This window comes from Festucalex cinctus, chromosome 15, assembly GCF_051991245.1.
Source record: "Festucalex cinctus isolate MCC-2025b chromosome 15, RoL_Fcin_1.0, whole genome shotgun sequence".
Classification (NCBI taxonomy): Eukaryota; Metazoa; Chordata; class Actinopteri; order Syngnathiformes; family Syngnathidae; genus Festucalex; species Festucalex cinctus.
The window spans coordinates 20,333,920-20,357,482 of record NC_135425.1 but is presented as its reverse complement, the minus strand read 5'-3'; the positions used below and the strand labels follow the sequence as shown (position 1 = coordinate 20,357,482).

Genomic DNA, 23,563 nt, shown 5'->3' with positions numbered 1-23,563 from the left:
GTGAAAATAATATCTCTCCACATAACATTAAATCACTATTTAACCAACATTCACACAAAAGCATGTGTCCAGTGTCCATAAATGTATTTATAGTGTTGATATTATGAGTGAAAACCGCCACCCACTATTCCTTTAAATAGTGCAGCCCATGTCAATTTTTTGCTGCAGACCGCTAAAAATGTACGGTGGGTTGCAAATGGCCCCTTGGCCGTAGTTTGGACATCAAATCTTTTAAAATATGCTGACAGTTTGATGTGGATTTTTTTTTTAAACGACATATGTGGTTATATTGTCCAACTTTAAGGACGCAGCGTTGCCTCGTGCATGTTGAGCACTGTTTTGCAGAGCAGCCCCTTCAACAGCGCCGGCTGCGCAGTGCGGTCGCGCAACTCAAATAAACTCCAACACACACAATCTCAAGTCCTGGCTGCAGCTGAGGAGTGGAAAAGTCCGGGAATGGTTTCCCCAGCTGTGAGGCCGAGCCAAGCTGCGTCGCTCTCGTAATGTGGGGGTTTGCGGCTTGCCGGGCGACATCAAATAGCGTTGGCGTAAGATGGGAATCAAACTTGCGAGACAGACAGCGACGGCGCGAACTGCGGCGCTCTAATTGCTGACGAAGATGACAAGCCCAAAACCCAACATGGCAACGCTTTAGTGAGGGTGGTCCCATCGGAAAAAAATAGAGCCCTCCACCCATCTTCGTCTTCTTCTGTGGTAGTCTATGAATACACACAACCACACATTATGGCTTCCTGCTAGATGATGGTTTCATTCTTGGACCGTCGTTGATGTAAATGCAGATGCGCGCCCCACACGGCTCTTTCTTTTTCCCTCTTCTGAAAAAGCCTCTGGATTTTCCCCCGACCGTGTCTGTTAATCCCTCTCCATGATAGCTCCCACATTTGCTCTCTGAAAGATGCTTGCGCATTCCCTGTGACTGCTTAACAATGCTAACGGCACACACAAACATTCCTCTTGGTTCATAACCACATTCAAGTATTCTATGATCGGCTCCCACATGGGGGGGAAAAAAAAATTGGGCTTTGTCTTTGGAAACTGCTCGAACATGACACTGAGCTTCAACAGTGCTCGATCAGCAGACCTCCACCAAGGCCATATATCAAACTAGAGGTTTATTTTATTTTTTATTTTTTATTTTTTTTTTAAGTAGCAGCTTTACAGATGCCATATGTGCATCACGGTTATAGTTTTGGTATTTTCATTATCATATATACAAAGCGGGAGAGAGCGATTGCATGAGTGTTTTTTTTTTTTCTGTAAAAGAATATTTACTTGAAAAAGAAAACTACAGTAGTAAAATTTTTGAGCTCATAGATTCTTACAAGGAATGTTTTGAGGACATTTTACCAATTTATTAAAAAAAAAAAAAAAAAGTTACTCAAGCGAACCAACTTTTGACCATCAGTTTGGGAGACAGCCACTCTACCACCTGAGCCACGCCCTGCATTGCTCGAAGGGATGTAACAATAATGACAATATTGTGATATCGCAACATGAAAATGGCCACAATATCGTCGTCGCTGTGTCACGATATTAGAAGAAGCACATATGTTAAAAAAAAAGGTGAGGTTGTATTCAATTTGTGTCGTGAAAGCACTCTCTGGAGGTTAGTTTATTAGTACAGTTTAATTTTAACTAGGAATATTTTGGCCACTGTGGCGGTCATCTTATATAAATCAGTCATACCAACAAACATTTTTATTTTATTTTTTTGCAATCTCCCCACAATATCATGATATTTATCGCATCGAAATGTTTGGATGACGTTACATGCCTAATTGTTGAGACAAAATGAGACCAAAACTATTGGAGGTAGCAAGGATTCCACCTGACACCATCAATATACGAACACACAGCAGGAGCGGCATGGCTCAGGAGGTAGAGTGGCTTGTAAAATGTACTCAAAACTCTCCTTGTAAAAAAATTTTTTGCAAATAAATGTTCTACATATGTTTAGAATTTTACTTCCTGTTTCAATCACATCGTATCACCAGAATCGTCATATTTATCATCATCGACTGTGGTCCCGCCCATCCTTCCTGGACATGAGGTCAGGTCAGGAAGACCAGAAACAAAAGGATGAGCTCGCCCTTTAAGTACCTCCCTTCTCTCAAAATGTCTCCTCTCGTGAACAGCCAGTAATCGTGAGCCAGTTTCGGCTGGGCTATGTGTCGGAAGTCATCCGCGTCATAGGATCATTTCGAGCAAAAAAAAATCAACAAAAACAACATCATGGAGCACAAAGAAAAAGTTAGAAATCACTGAGACTTACGTGTGACCTTACGCGACCTTGTTTTGTTGGAAAGAGGCGCATCCATCCAGTCAGGAAGAAAAGACTGTGGAGTCAAAGCTAAAAGAAGATGTCACGTGAGCTTAATGTAAACAATCAACTGTCATTATTTACAATCGTTCTAATTTGTGTTGAACTGTCACTTACCTCACTTCAACTTGTGTGCAGTTCAGTTTGTTCGTTCACCGGAGATTCCCGCCTGCTTCTTGACCCGGCACAGGACGGATGGATTGGAAGACACATGGATGGATGACTATGTCATTTGTAGGTGTTAAATGGGTGAATGATTGGGTCAAGGGGTCATAGGTTGAATGCATGATAAATCAAACTGGATGATTAATAGGGGTGTGCGTCCCCTATAAAAGGCAATTTGATATGTATCCTGATAAATGATTAAATTCAGTAAGATTACAATTTGGGTGAAATATGTATGAATTAAACCAAAACAAAAGCGAACTCCAAAAGGTAAGCAAAGAAAGACATTGGGAATACAAGGCAAAAAAAAAAAAAAAAAAAACGGCAACATGACGGGGTGAAAACAACAATGAATCAACAAGGACAGAGGGGAGACAAGAGACTAAATACACACACTAATTGACACAATTAGACACCGCTGGTACCGAGACACAAGTGGCAGAGGATGCTGATTGGCTGACACATGAGGAAGGGCAAGCACATGACAATGCTTGACAAGACGAGGGGACAAAATCTAATTAAACCAAAATGAAACCTGAGCCCAGACAAAAGTAACAAAATCAACCCAAACAGAACCCAAACCATGACAACGTACGTGTTCAAAATGAATGAGCCGATTCAGTTCAGTTCAATCGAAACCAATTTTCAGACAGACTCCAAATCTGTTTTGGTTGCACCTCGTTTGATTAATAAGTTATGGACAGGTCATGAGTGGATGACTTGATGTATAATTGATGGGTGATAAACAATAACAAATGGTTTAATTATTGATGATGGATGATAAGGCAAGTGAGGGGATGAATGGATGAAAAATAGGTAATGATGGGTGGATGGTTAAAGAGATTAACCAATGAGAGGAGAAAAATCTCTAGTTAGATGAATAAAATACAGATGGACCAACAAATAGATAAAAGGCATGAGTGGACTAATGGACACTTGGTGGACATATGGATGAATGAATGAATAATGAATGAGGAACAACAGATTGATATGTGCTACCTAAATGGATGGATGGATGGATTGGATGACCCAACCATGAATGGAAGAGAGGACGTCTTGTGTATAAGATGAAAGAAACACAAACACGTATAAAAACATGCAGTCGATGACAGAGTAGTGCGAGAGTAAACTGGAGATACAAGACGAATGAAAGCAAACCTCAATGTATGCACTGAAGGAAGGAGGGAGGAGAGAAGTGAGAGGATGAGGAAGGGAGGGCGTAGGGAAGAAGGGGTGTGACTTCCAGCCTGCCGACGTCAACTCTTGAGGCAAGACGGGAAAAAAAACAAAACGGCTGCGATGGTGCGCGCTGTGCGGAGCGAGAGCGGCTCGGGGAAGTTTGTCAACCAGGACTTTGACTTCCAAACAAAACTAAAGCTAAATGTCATGTTTGCACTTCATATTTGGATCAACTGAAGCCTCCAAAGTCCTCCTGGTAAGTCTGCTTGACGACATCGGTCTGGTTTTCATTTGAAACTCTGATGCGGCTGGATGGTAAACCTTCAAAGCTTTCTGCATGCAAACAGGAAGTGGAAAAACTGTATCTGAGTGGAAGCATCACTTCTCTCGGCAGACTCCAAAACGATGGATCCTCACATCTACCTGCACTACAACTACACGGGCAAGCTGGAGCACCGGGCCAGCGCGGGCGCCGGCGCCGGAACGGGCACCCCGGACACCAAGACCCTCCTGTTCCTGGCGGTGTGCGGCTTCATCGTGCTGGAGAACCTGACGGTGCTGGTGGCCATCTGGCGGAACCAGCGCTTCCACAACCGCATGTACTTCTTCATCGGCAACCTGGCGCTGTGCGACATGCTGGCCGGCGTGGCCTACCTGGTCAACCTGCTCCTGTCCGGGGAGAGGACCCTGCACCTGTCGCCCGCCCTTTGGTTCGTGCGCGAGGGCAGCATGTTCGTGGCGTTGGGCGCCTCCGTCTTCAGCCTGCTGGCCATCGCCATCGAGCGCCACCTAACCATGATCAAAATGAGGCCCTACGATGCCAACAAGAACTACCGGGTCTTCCTTCTCATCGGTGCGTGCTGGTTGATCGCCGTCTCCTTCGGGGCGCTTCCCATCCTGGGCTGGAACTGTCTCGGCGACCTCCCCGACTGCTCCACCGTGCTGCCGCTGTACTCCAAGAAGTACGTGGCCTTCTGCATCACCGTCTTCATGGCGCTGCTCCTGGCCATGTCGCTGCTTTACGCCCGCATCTACGTCTTGGTCAAGTCCAGCAGCCGCAAGGTGAGCAAGCACAGCAATTCGGAGCACGCCATGTCGCTGCTGCGCACCGTCATCATCGTGGTGGGCGTCTTCATCGCCTGCTGGACGCCCATCTTCGTGCTGCTCCTGGTGGACGTGGCGTGCGGCCAGCGCCGACGCTGTCCCATCCTGTACAAGGCCGACTGGTTCATCGGCTTGGCCGTGCTCAACTCGGCCATGAATCCCATCATATACACGCTGGCCAGCCGCGAGATGCGAAGGGCCTTCCTGGGTTTGGCTTGCTGTCTTTGCCGCCGGGGGAAAACGTCGACGCCGGGCAGCGGGAACAGGCAATGTCTGGAGGCTAGCCGTAGCCGGAGCAAGTCGTGGAGCAGCCAGAACAACCACAATCACAACCAGCAGGGCAGCAGGGAGGCAGGGCCGGACGTGGAGGCGGACTCTGGACCCGGGAAGGTGTCGGTGGTTGCGGGGACGAGCGGGGTTGATGTTGACAACTTCCTCCAGAATGACGGGGCTGAGTGAGAGGTGGTCTTCACGCTAAGAATGGACTACAACATACAACGACATCTTGACTGTGAGGCACATCATGTCCAAATCAGTCTAAGCAATGCACCATCTTGACCTGGGACAGTTGGAAACTGGACCTTTTTTCTAAGTCCCAGAATGGGTTCTGGGGCACTTCGATAGGAAACAGATTCACAAACAACTTTCACTACATGGTTAAAGTGACCCAATTCTGATTTCTCTCTCTACAAAAAGAAAAAAGAAAAACTATCAAAATCAGACATTTATATATCAGAATTAGGTTACAATCCTGTGGGGATTCAAATAATTCCCAGTCCAAGTAATTTGAAGTATATGTCATTGGGTGAACACTATGGTAAATAAAAAATAAAAAAATGCATGCAAGCAAATCACAAACCTGATAACCCGGGTCCGTATCAGGTCTTAGTCTTAGTGGATTAAAAACAGATGAAGCAGATTCTTGCCCAGGTAACTGCAGTGTAAACAGGATTGATCTGGATTAAAAACAGATATTAAGCAGATTCTTGCCCAGGTAACTGCAGTGTAAATGGGATTGATCTGGATTAAAAACAGATATTAAGCAGATTCTTGCCCAGGTAACTGCAGTGTAAATGGGATTGATCTGGATTAAAAACAGATATGAAGCATTCTTCCCCAGGTAACTGCAGTGTAAATGGGATTAATCTGGATTAAAAACATATGAAGCATATTCTTGCCCAGCTAGCTGCAGAGTAAACAGGATTGATCTGGATTCAAAAGAGATATAAAGCAGATTCTTTCCCAGGTAACTGAAGTATAAACGGGATTGATCTGGATTAAAAATGGATATGAGGCAGATTCTGGTCCAGGTAACTGCAGTGTAAACGGGATTGACTAGATCCAGATGTGAGTCACTGAAAACATCATAACCAGACATTCACAGATCAGAATTAAGTTTCGATCCTTACTGAGTCAAATAATTTGCAGTAAAGTGATTGCAGTATAAATGGACAGATATAAATATAACACATAAATAACAAATATAGTCATTGGGTGTTATCAAACAGTAGAGGCAAAATGCATGCAATCAGATCATAAGATACCCACCGATCTGAATCAGGCTTTAGTTTTATTGGATTAAAAACAGATATGAGATTTTTGCCAATGTGACTGCAGCGTAAACGCGATTAATCCAGTCACTGAAAAGTACCTCGGGTGAAAATCAGACCTGGATCAGACACAGATAAAAATCTGATATGATTCAGAAGTGTCTGCAGTGGAAAGAGAAATTATATAGCCTATGATTGCAAGTCAGCAAAGAATGGGAAGGGCGTAAAACACTGTTTACCCCAGATCAGAACCGGGTTGGAATTGCGTGCAGATAAAAATTAAATGCAGTCCTACATTGTTATCAGTTTGCTCCGGTAACCACAATCCTAATGTAGCATTATCGTCGTGATTGTTTGAAACAACCACAGCTTATTTATGATACTCGTTCTGCACTAATTATGACCTTGTACATCTCCACAGCATCATGCTTGAATTAAAGGAGCGACAGAATGGTAAGCCATGACTATTGGTGCGAGGGTGCCACCTGCTGGTTATTGAAGTAAATCCTCTTTAATGCTGCACATTTTTCTGTGGATAATTTTTTTTTTTTTTGTAAACAAATTTATCTATTTAACTTTAAAAGCATGAAGCTACACCCTTGACAGGTATGTGTGTTTTTACGTGCATATGAAGACAAAACAGTGGCTATTACCTCATGTGGCCAGCAGAGGTCACAAATCCTCCTTGTGATGCATCCAGGGCCAGCCTTAAAATTCTTCTTTATGGAAGATACTCTTCAAAATAAACTTCACCTGACTTACAATGCGGTCATGGAGAACTTATGTCCCAAAGAAAAAAAAACAAAAAAACAATTACATATACATTGCATTAAAAAAAAAAAAAAAAAAAAAATTAAGACAATCAATGAAATAAACAAATAAAAAAAGTGTAACTTTTTGAAAATTTTTACTAAAAATATATTACTATTAAAAATAGCATAACAAATACAAAAATATATATGCAACGTAAATCACTTTAAAATAGCATAATAAATACAAATTACAACAAATGCAAAAACAATTTACAGATAAAAGGTATATGTATACTAAAAATATAATTAACATTTAAATAGGGGACTAAATCAAATAAAACTATGTAAATAAAATATAAATGCATTTAAACCTACACATAAAAAAACAGTAAAAAGTAAAAAAAATAATAATACATCAAAGTTTCAAAAGTAAATGAAAATTACTGTAGTGGAATTTAAGAAATAACTATAAATAAATATTTTTTTTAAAATGAGAAATTAAATGGTACATGAAATGAAAACATACATAATTAGAATTTAAAATAGGGGGGTTTTTTTGTCTGTAAAAATAAATTGAATAATTAAAGAAGGAAGTACAAATGGTGTTAATCATATTTTTCAAACCAAAAGCAATCTGAATTATTAATTTAAGTTTCTTTTTTTAAGATGAATATACTATACTAGAAAGCAGAGGTTCTACACATTCACGGTTTTATTGCCAACAGTCATACAGAATAATGTGAAACCATACAACCAAAATATTAATCTGTAAACATCATCTGGACTTTTTGTTTTTATGTCCTCGTTTCTTTCGCTTTATCCATTTACTGTTCCAAAAAATAGTGACCTCTGTGTGATTCTAGTTGTATAATGCGGGGAAAATAAACATTACATTTATACTCCATGTATATACCGTAATAACAATAATAAGAGAAGGAGTGAGGTGTCAAGCAGCAACACGCAGCAGGGCCAAAACACGAGAGCTCCACAAGTGGAGAACAGGCATGCTCCATATTGAACATCACCTATTGCACTTTCAAGGGGGGAAAAAAACACACACAAAAAACATCCAGTAGTTTGTACAAAGAAAAGGCACGTTTTCATCAACTGAAAGCCCCACTAAAGAATGACATGTTCTATTATTTGCCTCTGGTTTTGTCTCGGGATTAAAATAACTTGGGGGGGAAAACACACAAAAAAACACACAAAAAAAAACACAGGAATCCATTTTTCTGAATTCTAAACAAGTTTCAAAGTTGGACACTTTTTACAAAACAAAACTGCAGGCCAGTCTGTAAAGGGTTTAAAAAAAATAAAATAAAAAAAATAAAATAATAAAAAAAGTCTACACACCCCTTTTCAAATGCCAATTTTTTTAGATAAAAAATGAGACCAAGGTAAACTATTCCACTCTTGATTTGACGTGCTTGTTTTAAAATCTTTTTTGAGAAAGGAAGTGAAAATAAGCAATACCATTGCAAGAAGTGCAACGTGGCTGTGTTCAGAATTAACCAATCAGATCAGCGCATACTTGCCACCATATAAACTCCTTTCACCCCCCCCCAAAAAAATAAAAATACATCTGATAATTAAGAAAAGTGTCCAACGTTGACAATTATCCCCAAAACTTCCCAAGTTAAACTTGCCGCGGATTGTTTCCAGGTTTTCCCAACAGCAGCCGATTCTATTGAATGGATGTATTAAGTGACAACACAGTGCAGCAAAATACAAAATACAGGCATCACATTGCATTGGTCTCATCAAAACCCACTGAAACGCATGCCAATTTTGGTTAGACTGCACTTGAACGCACCCCGTTCACTTGCCATTAATAACGGGTTGAGAGAGAATGACGTTTTTTGCTACTATTGTGAAGAAATGAGGCTAAATTCGAGTAGAAATTCACCGAGAGGAGGCCCTGCTTCTTTTTCTTCCGTCTTTGGTGACAAAGCAAAATGACGTCTCATCCAACGCTGCGATTGTGCTATTCACATGGGGGGCAGTAAAAAATAGTCACAACTTAGTCGTGTTCAAAACAATAAGATCAAAGCCACTCCGAACCAATCACTAACAGCTACAAAAGAATCCAAATCGTGCAAATCAAAGCGGGGTTATTTTACAGTGTTAGCGCACACAAGCTGAAAGGGCATCGACGACATCACTTTAAGAAGTCATGCAAGAAAGTATTAGGGCCTTGCAACGGAAGTATTGGAAAAGAAAAAAAAAAAAAGTGGTGAAAAAAATAGAAAAAAAATAATTTGTTAGAGAGAATTAAGTGGAATTTTTCTGTTAAAAAAAAAACAAAAAAACTTGAGAATTGAATGAGAATTGGTGTAATTTTATGTAATCATTTATGCAACATGAGAATAAAGTCATAAAAAAAGTTTCATGAAGGAAAAAAATTTTATGAAGGAAAAAATAAATTCATAGAAGAAAAATAGAAAAAACAGAATATTACATTGATTAATTTTAAATACATACCGCATAAATAAAGTGGTAGCATTTTGACTACATATCAAAGAAAGTCTTCACTTCATGAGTATACATGAGACTTTCTGAAAATGGCATGACTTCATAAAGACTGTTAATATTACAACTTTTTTCCTCATTTTAAAAATATATTTTACGGTTTCAGTGTGGCCCCGCAAGGAAACAATTTGAACTTATCTTTCAAGCCACGGACAACACTATTAGGGATGCGTGTTGGCATTCCGACGACGACAAAGCTGATTTTTCCTCCGCGAGAATCAGCTTTTGTGTTTGGGGCTCCGGCATTTTGTTTGTTTTTGTTTGTCAGTAAAAATGTGGTTGTGCTTGGCGGACAAAAAGTAACTTTTGTAGCTTTCGTACTCTTAAAATATTCTGGTCCACACCTCGTCGAGGTTTGATTTGTTTAAATAAACTACAAGTATCATATCGTTTAAAACAACAAATCAATATATCATGGGTGTCCTATACTGTGTCTTCGCAAAAATATAGCATTTCAGTCGTCACGATAAAATAACAGTTCTATAATAAATATTCTTTTCTTTTTTCCCTGCGTCACCCAAGCGCTATAGACTTTTTTTTCTTTCTTTTTTTAAGCATCTTCCCTCACGCTTCAAGTTTCTGAGTCGGTAGGAAAGAAAGTTCGAGAGCTTCCCGTTTCCGTGTGGCGGTCGCAGGGTCATTGCTTCCATACGACCGGTTGCAGCAGACATAGTTCGCTCCCCGCAGACACGATTGGCAGGTTGTTGTCACGGTGATGGCCAATCAGGTGGCTAATGCTGTCGAACACGTGATCTTTCGTCCGAACCTTTAAAACGGAAAGAACGAGATTAGTTTTGGCGGGAGACAGCACGGTAGCAAATCATTAGCAAGTCTGACAATATATATATATTTTTTATAATAATAATAATAATAATAATGATGATAATAATAATTAATAATAATAATAATAAGAAGAAGAAGAAATAATAATAATAATAATTTTTAATATTATTAGTAGTAGTTGTAATAGTATTCTATTATATAATATATAATATGATTATAAATTATCATTCTTTTAATAATAATTCTTATAATATTGATTATTATTATTAAAATAATAAACAACAACAACAACAATAATAATAAAAATATTATTATTATTATTATTATTATAAATATATTATATACCAATTATTATAATTATAATGAATATATTATATAATAATAATTATTATATAATAATTGTAAAAATAAAAAACATATAATTACTATAATTCTAAATATTATATAATAATAATAAGACGGAATAATAATAATAATAATAATAATAATAATAATAATAAACGCTTTTTTTCTGGATACTAATATGTGACTGCTTTGACAGCAGTCACATAATAACATTAATAGTAATAATTATTATAATTCTAATAATTAATAATAATAATAGTAACAACAACCACAACAACAACAACAATGATAATAAAATAATAATAAAAATTATCATAATAATTACAATAATTATTATCCAGAAACCACACACACATCCCTACAACACGTTTTGTTGTTGTTGTTGCGCGTGTGATCCTCACCGTGCCTTCAGGGTCCACCAGCAACAGATGCTTGGCGATCCCGTTGTGCATGCCGGTCAGCACGTACGAGCCCGGGTTGGTGGCGCTCTTGCGCACCAGGAAGTCGCCGTCATCGCGCAGCAGCTTTTCGGCGTCCCGCCGGCTCATCTTGCCGCGGTACCACGCCTGGCCCTCCAGCTCCTCCTGGGCCCGGAAAGCGATGGAGCGCGCCAGCAACGGGCTGGCGTTGTCCACCGACGTCGCCTTGTGCAGGGCCGACACCTGCGAGGGCGCTTGCGGCTGCGACTGGATGGCATCCTCGAAGGGTTCTGCTCGATATTCATTCAAAAACAATTTTATTACTATTTTTAGTTACAAAAATGTGTAGGTGTCTCAAACAGTGTATTTTATGGAAAACAGACTTACAATAATTGCAAAAGATTGTAATATCATTTTTTTTTTGCATTGTTCTGCCAGAAAAAAATTGAGGTACACACAAGCTTCAGTTAGTCGGTCAAGTTAACTGGCGGGAATTTTTTTTTTTTTGTAATTAATGTAGTGTGGAACCTTGGTTCACAAACACCAACAAATCCGTCAGTTAAATCTACTTAAACAGTGGTTACAAAAAAGGATTTGAAAGCATTTACTTTTAGGGGTGGGTTTAAAAAAAAAAAAAAACAATAATAAAATAAATAAATAAAAAATAAAATTACAATTTTTTATCGATTTTAATATTTTTCCCCCCATAAATTTATAAGTAAATAGAATTTTAAAAGCCTTTTTTTTTTTTGTATCTTATCGTTTTTCTTAAATTAGTATTTTAGATATAGTATTTTCTTAGATTTATGAAAGACCTTACTTATTGCACTTTAAGACATTACAGAATCCTTTTCATTTATATTCATTATTGAATTAGAATTATGAAAATATTTCCATCTCATCTTTGTTGATGTCAATGTTTGTGTAACACTTAAGTGATTATAACGTGTTACTTTAATTAATAAACTACATCATTTAACCAGTTACTTCCTCCGCAAAATTAAATGTGGAATTTAATGTTAAAATTGAATTAAACTGAACTCTTGCGAATCAAAATCTAATGGATTGAGGAAATCAGAATCGAAACCCAGCCCTATTTACTCTATTGGCATCTTTTGAATATTTATTCATTCATATTAATCACTGATAGGATGACACCAGCAAATCAGAAATGCTAACGTGCACCAAGACGTACTTACTCATGTCAAAGAGATCCGTGGAAGGATTCTCCCTCGCCGCGGTCGCCGTGCCCTTGGTCACGTGCTCCGCCTCGGCCTGCAGCGCCGCCAGGACCTGCTCGTCGATCTGCTGGGTGTTCATGTAAGTGGGCATCTCTCTCGCCTTTGTCATCGGACTGCTCTCGCTGCTTATATCCAAGGACCCTGGAGAGGAACAGTCAGCAATCGGTAAAATAGAAATGCACGGCTGACTATAAAGTGGTCCACCAGGTATCACGATGGCATTGCTACGCCATTATCTACAAGATTTACATTAACATCCAATATTTCAGAATGAAAAAGTGGAGGAAATACAAGCACAATTACCGAGGCAGTTTGTTTCTTTACATATCAACTGAGTAAAAGTGTTTTCAAATGTTTCTACCTTGTTGTATGAAGATAGACTTTCTCTCCTTTGGCCAGTTTTCTCCACAATGCCGCCCTTGGTAATATGTCTGATCCACAGAGTTCGATCCCGTCTAAAGGCAGTCAGACAATCTGCATTCTAGTACGTCTCCAACTGTTGCTCTGCAATTGGAGTTAATGCTCCTACGTGACACACCTGGCTTCCGTCTGAGGGCGCATTCTGATTGGTCAGCCGCGTGTCGATGAAGCCTCCAGGGGGCGGCATCTTCCCGGGGATGTTGTTGTAGTACGGATGCTCCGCGGACTCTTCGTCCTCCTCCGTCCACGGCAACTCCTCCACGTTGAACACCCTGCACGCAAGCGCACACTTGTATCAGTCCGTGCTGTACTTAATTGAAGTGCATCTCTTTTACTTAAAAGAGGAGTACACACAAATACGCACTTGATGCCAAATGTTTTGTTAAAGCCGATAGTTTGAAAAATGAACCGTCTGTGTGGATAAATTTTTACTATTACCAAAAATGAGTAGTCCCCCAAGCAGGGATGTAACGATAACAGCAATATCATGATATTGCGATATTAAAACAGCCACAATATATCGTCGTCGTCATTTCATGATATTAAATTAAAAGCAACACATCTGTTAAAAAAAAAAAAAAAAAAAAAAAGGCCGGTTGGTTTCTATTTGTGCAGTTCTAGCACCCTCTGGTGGCCAATTGTTTCGTGCAGTTGACTTTTCACAAGGCATGTTTTGCCCTTCTATGTTTAAAATCCGCGCTAATGGTCAGATGAAGGGACACATAATATGCTTGTGAACCGAGTCAATATGTGGAGGTACTCAATGTGTGCGTGCATTCGCAAGTAAGTGACTCAATATTAGATTTTGGGTTGTTTATATGCATTGCTGTAATGTACAAACGCACAATATTGTGTGTATTTTTTTAGTATGAGCTTTTTTTTTTTCTTTTTACAATATTGTGACTTTTTTTGTATCGCCAACCTCCCCACAATATTGTGATAATTATTGTATCGTGACCTTCATATCATGATAAAATTCTATAGTAATGTTTGGATATTGAAGTGCTCTCCCCCACCTGCACAAAATTTGCCTTTTAAGATGTGTAGCGATGAGCACAACTTGAGCGTTCATACTGCAGATGCATCAGATACATATCGGATTTAAATCCACATATGAAATAGATATGAGTCCAATTTGAAAAACATCTGAATTGTTACATTAAAAAAAATAAAAATACTCATGACATACGGGGGGAAAAAAAAAATGGTAATGACCTGGCATTATGAACACAAAAGGACTCACCTGTCATGCTTGCTGGAAGGACACTGCATGTACTGCTGGAAGCGAAGGTCGAAGGCCTGGCCGATGGTGCTGATGACATCCTGGGCCAGCCCGTCTGAGCACTCCAGGATGTGGCACGCTAGAGAGACAACAGGATCAGACATTAAGGTCCAAATCCACTAAGAACGCAAAAATTGCTGTGCATTTGCACCCACAGTTTGCTCCAGTCACATTCACAAAGTATGTTGCTTACTTGTGTTGATACGTCATGCCTTGCACATTGCAAAATTACATTTCAATCAGGATTTGTTATTAGATTATTGGTGAAATTACATTATTTGGTTTTATTCCGTTTTTGATTAAGTTAAAGGCAAATTTGAAAACATTCACGAGGTTATTACATTATAAGGTCTACAACCCTGGACAAAATGATAATAATGGAGTAATGAAATGGTTGAAGGACTTAATTCATACCTCTTCTGTTAACAGGATCCTTTGCCACATACGCCACAAAGTCTGTTGTGTCCTGAAAGAAGGACAGAATAATTGTAAGAAGTGTATTATAAAAAAAGATGCACTTCAGCGTATGAGATACTTACAGGGTCTCCACCGGATGCGAAGGAGATGGACTGCATGTGATGATTGGCTATGATCTGCACAATAAAATGATACAGCAGGGAAAGACATTTTCATATTGCTTATAAACAGCGCGTGACTATGATTCAAATAACTTTAAAAAAGAAAAAAGAAAACGCTGGTTGAGATGACTGCTGGGGACGTAGCTACTAAGTAACCTTGTGACAAATCAGACTATAATTTTCAAAAGGAGGAATGTCCAGAGACAAAGTCGTACTGTATGGACAGTTTGATAGTCAGCAGGTTGGATTTTACAATGCATTCATTTGCTTGGTTAGTGATGCTGGGACAAGAAGCTCTTCAATTTTTACTACTCATATTTGGGAACGTGCGGCCACCAACTTATCAAAACTTACTTATTTTCACCTACAGGACATTAATTTTCAAATCGGATGAAGCCATGTTCTCATGGTTACGACTGTTAGGCCTTGGCAGAGGTCGGCACACGATTAGACTGCACCATTTTAGCATCTTAGTTAAAGCTTCTAATAATCTGTGTTGTATTTTTTTCCCAATATCTTTTCCAACTTTGTAAATAACTGTAGGCGGAAGCAACTGTGTAAAACAAGCCGCGCTGATCAGGAAAAGGAACAACCGGGGAGAACATGCAAACTCCACCCAGGAAGGCCGGAGCCTGGACTCGAACCCGAGTCCTCAGAACTGGCAGGCGGACACGCTAAACACTCATCTAACATACCACCCTTCTTCCAGCATATAAAACTCAAGTGTCTGGAACCCATCATGCGATTTTTAAAAATCATGGTGTATTGTACTCAAATTTAAGTGGCCATTTCACACTCAGCATTCTGAGAGAATCATTTTTGAGAAATCCTGTCACGTTGCTAATTACAGAGGCATAAATATGGCCAACCTCTTGTTGCCGGGCTTACTTGTTTGCAGTCCAGCGTCATGAGGTTGAGGCTACTGGTGGAGATGTTCAAGGTGATAGACATGCCGGCAAACTGCAGATTGCTCTTCCCCAGGATGCTGGACAGAGCTTTGGATGGAGGCTGCCACACAACAAGAATTCAATTAGAAAAAAACAACCTTTAGAAGCGTGTTGCGGTGACATGGCAAACATTTTACATGAGAACAGAACTTGAAAAATATCACAAATATCTAAAAAACTATTGTTCAAAGGCAGACAACGCCCATCTGAAGTTGTTGATGAAGAGAAGCCTGGATAAAATTAGCCAAAAGTGATCCGGAGAGCTCCGACAGATGACGTCCACAGCCCAAATAACGTGAATTAAATGTGAAATAACATGAAATAGAGCAACTACTATTGTTTTGTTTTTTGTTTTTGTCTCCACGAACATTGGAACGAGCACTACACAGTGCAGGCCGACGCTTCGTTTCAGACAGCGTGTGCTATGTGAGTCATTCAGCAATGAATGCAGCACGGGATGTCGCATGCCATCCCTACGCTCACGTGCACGTGCACAGACGGACACACGGCGCTGGCACGTCTCATCATTTTTCTGCTCTCGTTATCATGACATGTTATCTGGACAGGAAGGATGAGAGGAAGGTAACGGGCAGGGGCCACGATGCTATAAATAGACTCGAAATGAATATCTAATGATGTTTGTTTTTTTTCACCAACATTCATATACATACGTGACTCTGCCTCCTTTTTCCACGGCTTGTTACTTTTTGCCTTCCTCAGTGCATCCGTTCTTTCCCTTCCCCGCTCCTCTTTTTGCCTTCCACAGTCTCACTTCTCATCTTCCTCAGCGTCTCAATTCTTGCCCTGTTCATCATCCCTCTCCACAAACCTGCCCCACCCCCTCTTTGCTGCTGACCCCGCCCTCTGTGTCATTGTGTACTCCTACGTACCTTTCGCTTCCGCAGCGCTGCTTTGGTCCCCGGAACAGCCTCACAAACCAAGCTAATGGCCTCCCTGGAGGGATGGAGAGACAATGGAAAATAATATGAATACTATGGAATAATAATAACTACTTTTCTCAGATACCAGTACGAGTACTCAATTCTTCTGTAGTCCCCAATGCTGATACAAAGGGCCAATGCGCCTACTTTTGATACGTAAAAATGTCTCCCCCAAAAAAGTGACAGATACTTTTAAAGTACCTATATGTCCCAATAAAGCATTTTCCTTAAATTTGCACAAAAATAATAGCAACTTACTATTTTTCAAAATTTCTAATTCATGACCGTAAAACGGCCACAAGAGGGCAGAATATGAATACGAATAATGAAGAAAAAGAAGTGGATGGACCATTCTAGAAATGAACGATCTGACAAGTGTGTGGCCTTGCCAGCTGACATCGATGCAAGTGAACCAGAAAAGTGGACACGACACAAAGCGAATCATCAACTTGTGGTTCAATAGCTGCACAGATATAAATAGAGGCGTGCACAACATTGCATGAAAACAAAACAGGACTTGAAAAGGTTCTAATCGCAACTAGACTGGTGAAGACATGCCTCAATGTACAGTACAGAGATGTGGAATTACAGGTTAAAGTGAATACAATTAAAACGTGGACTTACCTTGTTATTTGAGATCGTGTGGTGAAATCTAAAGATCTCATTGACCGCAGCACTTCAATGCAACCCAGATACTGGAAAGATTGAACAGAAAGTCGTTACAAAATTTTACATCAAATTCAGTTAGTGAGAGCATAAGTGTTATGTTTTACCTTTGGTTATTTTGCATTATTTTCAGGATGTTGTTTTAACATATGGAGGACCAAGAAGGCCAAAATAAAAAAATAAAAATAGGATATAAAAATATAATTCAAAAAATGAATAAATTAATATACATATATACATAAATAGTAAAAATTCAAGACACAAATAAAAATGAGACTCAAAATGAAAAATATACATATAAAAATAAATGTGGAAATAAGGACAAAAATATATAGATTTAAATATCAACAAATAAATAAAAATGCTCTGCTCTAGTATTTATTAACACAGACCTGAAATTCAAAATTTCAAAGTTGCCAACTGTATGAAGGGAACTAGTTTCCATCGTCTCTTACTTTGTGTACTAACTTGTTTTATATCGATGGCCTCGAAGTATTTTCCTTACAAATATTTGCTGTAATTTTAACTTCATCACTGTCTTAATGATAAACTACGAAAAGTTACGTACAACAGCATCTACAGTATATTGAATTCCGCAGTGTTAGTACGCCTCATGAGATCCTCCTGTAATCCTCTTCATTAGCAGCCACCTACTCACAAAGAGCACAGACTGGGAACACTTTGTGCTGATGAGGAGCGTTGCATTCATCGTCGGGTTTGTAAACAAAAACATTTCCGCCTCCCCTCGCTGCTTAAGTTGGCTAAATGCTCAGGATATAAGATCATTTTTGAAAAGATGCGGCCAGAAGATGGTCAAGTGTTGACGACAGTTTTCATTTCGTTTTGGCTTTTGTTTTTTTAATTCAGTTGCCGTAGTTTTCATTCATTTGTAGAGCAGATTTATTCATTTTTTTTGTTTAGTTTTTTTTTTTTTTATGTAATTTTTGTCACTGTGCCATTTGTACAAATGCATTTACATTAGATCCAAGTGTTATATGTCAACGCTATGGCCAAAGGTGAGTTATTTTTCAAAGTTTGGGTCTGCTTAGCGGAACTGAGCTGTTAAAGGGATTCATTGATGTGCATGTTGTGGATGACATCGACGTCCATTGAGACTAATGGCACATGATGGGTGAGGGGGCGACCATGTGATGCTAATTTGAAGCGACGTTGAACTCACAGGACCGAAAGCCCACAACGGTAGCCGCGTTCATTGACGCAGACTGGCCTTAATATGGTTAATGTGACACGGCACACAGACACTTTGTGTGACAACTTGTCACTGTTCTCTCATGCTGCCTTACGCACATTAAAACAAGAGGATTTCAGTGTAAAAAAAATAATAATAAAAATATTTCTATTCATTTCACACATCGGCATCATCAGTCCTGCCGGTGACTCATTGCCGGCATGATGACATTCACAGCTCGGCACCAACGTGTGCTTCTTTCGAATGATGCATGCTTGGCGTTGACATGAGATGCTGTCTTTTTTTTTTTTTCTTTCTTTTTTAACCCCTGCTGTTAGAGCCACAGCCCACAGGGGAATACAGATGTCGTCGGCATGGTTACAAAACCACTACACAGAGGGCGAGTGCAAATGTGGCGAAGATATCATCCACAGATGACCTTCTGCAGGAGGCTTTCCTCATATGGTGCTGATGATGGTCAACCAGGTGTACTGGTGGGGATGTTCAATGCCACTTTTTCAGTCTAATATGCTGGTACTCGATTCAAGTAGTCACCGATACAAAGTACCAATACCACTAGAGTCAGACTATTTTTCTCAAAGCCAATACCAAAACCAATTATTAGTAGTCAAGGAGGCTGATAACCAATATGTGGACTCGATGTTCATTTTCACTAAAAGGAAAAATATTGGTGGCAAAATTTGTACACCTTAAGGGTGTAGTCGGCCTTTTGCCCCAACGTAGCTGAACATGACTGACTGGACATGTAAAAAGAAAAAAGAATGAGAAATGGATGCATGGATGTTACATTCACCACCTACCTTAACGATGTACGTCACTCCTGGCCCAGAGATCTTCTCACTGTTGTGCAGCCACCCTCTGAAATGTTTGCCCACCGGGCCACCGCAGCCAGGGTTCCAGTCCTCGCCGGCGGGCGGAAGTTCATCCAGCCTGCTCTTCTTGCTCATGCCCGCGGCAGGCTCCGGCGTCGACAGGCAGGCTGCCGCCCCTGGTGTCGTCACTCCGGGGCCCGACCCCGAGTTGCCGCCGCCGCCGCCCTGTAGCTTGGCCACCGCCAGGTCCTTGACCGCCGAGGGCAGACCCTTGATGCCGAGCAAGCTGCCCGAGTTGCTGAACTTCAGGTTGGACACCTTGTTGATCAGGGCGCACAGGGGCGTACCGCCATCGTCCGAGTGGTCGTGGCCGGCAGCGGCGGCGGGGGCGCCGGGAGCGTTGGACTGGACGTCGGCCGGGGGCGCGTAAGGCGTCTCGGGGCTGGCCGACACCTTGGGGTTCATGGACAGGCCGTGGACGATGTCATCGACGGACGTCACCGACTCATTCCTGAAGCGGTTGTATTTGGTGCGGTGAAGCATACCCTTCGCCTCTGCTCTCTCACAGCGCCTCAAGCGACACGCACCGCCCGCCTCCTTGCCGCGATGATTACCCACTCCTGTAACATGGCAGCAGCAGACGTAGCGACGGTGGTGGTGGGAAACGTTGCAGAGCAATCGCAGGCCACCTTTCTCGATTCCTGATCGGTAAAATCCGGCGTGTCAATCCAGTCAGGAGACAAAAACACAGCGGAAATCCATGTAGGAGGCAGAGGAGGATGGAGAGGTCGTTGTTGTGGTTTCCAGTGGTGATGCTTCAGCTGCTGCTGACAGCAACAAGCATGATGAGGATTTCGAGCCTCCCAAAAAAACAACGGAAAAATCCACAAACTGCGTGGAAGGTGATGGCGACGGAATCGAACTGGCTGTTTCCTTCCTGCCGGCTCAGAGCTGGAGCATGACTCACTGATGTGAGAAAACCTTCTCGACAAAAGGCTTGCTGAACACTGCAAATCACTTCCTGTTGGAGGGAGGGCAGCACGGGGGGGCAACTCCCACTTACAGCACTCTAGCAACAATCAGTTTGTTAAATCTCAAACTGTTTAATGTAATTGAGTTTATATCATTTATATGAATGTAGTTGCAGTATTTAATATTTATTTAATTGCAAAAATATATTTTCAATTGAGTAACGTGAGGTAGTTTGATTATCTATTGGTAATGGTTTCAATTCATTACAAAAAAATTGATAATATATTTTTTTTCATTATTCTTCTGAGGCGAACGGTGCAGTGAAACTATCTGCGATTCAAAATGCTCGCTTCCGAGGGCGTAAAATGCAGTTAAAAGAACAGAATTCAACTCAACTATATTTGTCAGCCATTTCAAAACAGAGAATTAAATCCATCACCAACATCAAATCCCCATCATAATCATAAATATGAAGTTGAACACTAGGAGCTTAAACAAGGCAACTACAGCGATGTGGACGATGCATCCCAAATAAACCCGCTATGGACGTCATCTTCCTCAGCCGAAGATGAGTCAATGAAGAGGAAAAAGCGCAAAAGCAGAGTCTCCTTAAGAGCGGTGCCGCTGCTGCTGCTGATGATGATGATGAAACATCCGCGGTCGCCGTGGCAGCGGGGAAGAAAGCGCTCAGCGCCGCACTCACGCACACAAACACAGACCATTCATGTCAAAAATGTCCTCTCGCCTTCTAGAACGGGAGCGAGCGACGCTCATTCATGAGCAGCTTCCGCTCTCGCTCACTCTGCTGCATTTCGCACTGCAGTCTCCCTCCCTAACATAGCAAATATAGAAGACAGGAGCGGAAAAAAATGCCTTTTCCCCTCAGAAACAAAGGCAAAACAAAAAAAAAGAGCTAATTTGAAAAATCACAAAAAGAGCGAGGGCTGGGAGGGTCAAAAGGCAACGCTTATAGTCCTGGCTGTGAATGAAAGAGCAGGTTGGCATACCAACATTTCTGTGAATGGAAGCAAGGCCGCTCCGCTGTGCTGCTGCTGCTGCTGCTGCTGCTACTGCAAGGCAATCCCTCGGGACGGTGTGCTCCCGTCCAATGAGCGGTCGGCTGGATGACTCATTCAGGGAAGGCTTGCAGGATAGTGGGAGAAACCATTCCCGGGCAGAGCAGGTGAAACGGTCATTTTTCACTCTTTATGAAAAAACACAAAAAACAAGTATTAACTCAAGAAACACAAACATCAGATTACACGTCTTCATCTTCTTCAAAGATGCTTGCATTATAAAAACCTAGAAATCATCCATGCTAGAGTAATGGTAAAACTACATCCCCTTCTCCCTTCCACAATGATCTTTCCTTTAACCAGTATTATTAGCTCACTGTTTTCAATTGAACATTCAAGAGAACATTTAATTCTAAATCTACTGGGTGGGTGTGCGGGAACAGAAGAGCACATGCTGACTTGTGGATTTTCAATTAAAAGTTACCATTTTTATCTTCAAGCATGTCTTCTTGCTATTCAAAACACAAATATTACTAATGTTTGGGTATTGAAATATTTATTGATTTCAATGTCACTGCGTGTAAATGGATTTTCAGTGTCAAAAAAATTTGGTGACCGCCTGCCTGCTCTGGTGGAATATTAATGAACAAACCAAAATGAGCCGAAACTGCATAGAATCTTGGTCGTGTGCTATCATGCCTGTACTGTAATGGCTGAACATACTCAGGAACAATTCTGAACAGCCAGGCCTTTCTGATATTTACGCAATTGCCTCACCAAGCCTGGTCATCGAGGGTATTAGGTTCTATCAGGTTCTAGATGTTTCCGTCCTCCAACGCATCTGGTTCTAAAGATCGGGACGTTTATCAGGCTTCTGCAGAGCTGCCTGATGAGCTGATTATAGGAATCAGATGTGTTGGAGTACGCAAACATATACAAAGCTGAAAGACTCCGGGGCCTCTGCCATTGGGGAAGCCTGCTTTACACGGTGAAAACAAATGGCGTCTTGTTTTGCTTTTGCCTATGACATGCATACAAACAAGGCAGATTGTTACAGTAGTCAAACTCAGGACATTTTTAAAAATAAAATAATCCTCACAAACAATCCAAACTAACTCCAGTGCATTTCAATGAAGAGTGTCCTTTCACTAACTAGAATGTGCCAACATTTTGATTCGTGATGTAAACTCGGAATTGTCCATTTAATAGATTATATACACAGTGAGCTTCAATGAATGTATCATAGCCCGTGTGAGTGAATTGGGTTAAAAGAATGCAATCACAGGGTACAAAACAAATCGATTTTTAAATTATAAAAGGCTTTGCCACATTTATTGACTTCATTTTTAAAAAATATATCTACCACCATTTCAAAAAGTACGCTCGAAATATTACGGATATTATGGTGACACGGTAGGGGGGGGGGGGGGGGGGGGGGGGGCGACAAAAAACAAAACAAAACTGATGATGACCGGAAGTGTTTACGGAGCCCCCAAGGTATAGTAGAGAAATTTGCGTTCCCTCGCAAAAAAAAAAAGAAAGAAAAAAGAAAAAGAAAAAAGGCGTTATCTCGCAATCTTTGTGAGAGAACGCCGTTTTTTTATTTATTTTATTTGAGAGGGAACGCACTATTTGCGAAAGAACGCAAAGGTTGTTGTTTTTTCCCCCATGTCACCAGGGCTCCGTAAATAATGTTCTTCTACAATAAAATTATCTGACATATATCATCTTTGTGACACAACCCATAAAGTTTAGCTGAAGATATTTAAAAACAAACAAAAAAAGATTAGCGGCGCCGTCCTCACCTGTTTTGACACGAAACAGCCATGTAAAACTCCTTGGCAGCATGTGACATCAATTATCCAATCATGTGTCATGCTGATTCTAAACAAGATGGCGGCTCATTCTCGCATTTTCCGATGGCCTTTATCCATAATTGATTTCAAATATAGACTCCTAAATTATTATTTACCAGCAATAGGAAAAAGACTTTATAGCTGAAAAATGAACGATTGACTAAGAACAATTAAATGGGAATTGGGAAGCTGAAATTTTATGCAAAGAAAGCAACAAATGGCAACACAAGCGCCTGAGTGGAGAAAAACAACCTCAGAGTTCTGAGGTTGGGTGTTTCAATTTGTTTCCTCCACATTACTGTGTAGAGTTGAAGAAAAAAAAATGTTCTTGAGTGTGAATGGTTAAATGGCAGAAGGAAGGATGCATGAATTAAACAGGTGAAAAGGAATGAAAAGATCCCTCTTCGACTTCAAATGTAGTAAAATGACAAATGTCAAGTCGTCTCTCTTTTTGT

The 23,563-nt window shown here is 40.6% G+C and overlaps 2 protein-coding genes across 4 annotated transcripts; one reads left to right on the top strand and one right to left on the bottom strand.

Moving 5' to 3' along the window:
- Positions 1-3,810: 3,810 nt before the first annotated feature.
- On the top strand, positions 3,811-7,038 carry s1pr3b (sphingosine-1-phosphate receptor 3b). 3 transcript variants are annotated; one of them, XM_077497500.1, is made up of 2 exons: positions 3,811-3,941; positions 4,080-7,038. In XM_077497500.1, exon 2 carries the CDS (start codon positions 4,091-4,093, stop codon positions 5,246-5,248), a length of 1,158 nt encoding a protein of 385 aa, XP_077353626.1. In that variant the 5' UTR covers positions 3,811-3,941; positions 4,080-4,090; the 3' UTR covers positions 5,249-7,038. The 3 variants fall into 3 exon arrangements, with proteins under 3 accessions (XP_077353626.1, XP_077353627.1, XP_077353628.1); XM_077497501.1 differs by having other exon boundaries at positions 4,033-7,038; XM_077497502.1 differs by having other exon boundaries at positions 3,888-3,945; positions 4,062-7,038.
- Positions 7,039-7,785: 747 nt separating this feature from the next.
- Positions 7,786-23,159, bottom strand: shc3 (SHC (Src homology 2 domain containing) transforming protein 3). The gene is made up of 13 exons (XM_077496884.1): positions 23,058-23,159; positions 19,253-21,438; positions 17,201-17,271; positions 16,526-16,589; positions 15,577-15,696; positions 14,650-14,703; positions 14,525-14,576; positions 14,072-14,189; positions 12,947-13,100; positions 12,770-12,863; positions 12,367-12,549; positions 11,150-11,457; positions 7,786-10,386 (listed from the first exon to the last, which is right to left on the bottom strand). The coding sequence occupies exons 2-13, from the start codon at positions 19,805-19,807 to the stop codon at positions 10,258-10,260; spliced, it is 1,902 nt and encodes a 633-aa protein (XP_077353010.1). The 5' UTR covers positions 19,808-21,438; positions 23,058-23,159; the 3' UTR covers positions 7,786-10,257.
- Positions 23,160-23,563: the final 404 nt, after the last annotated feature.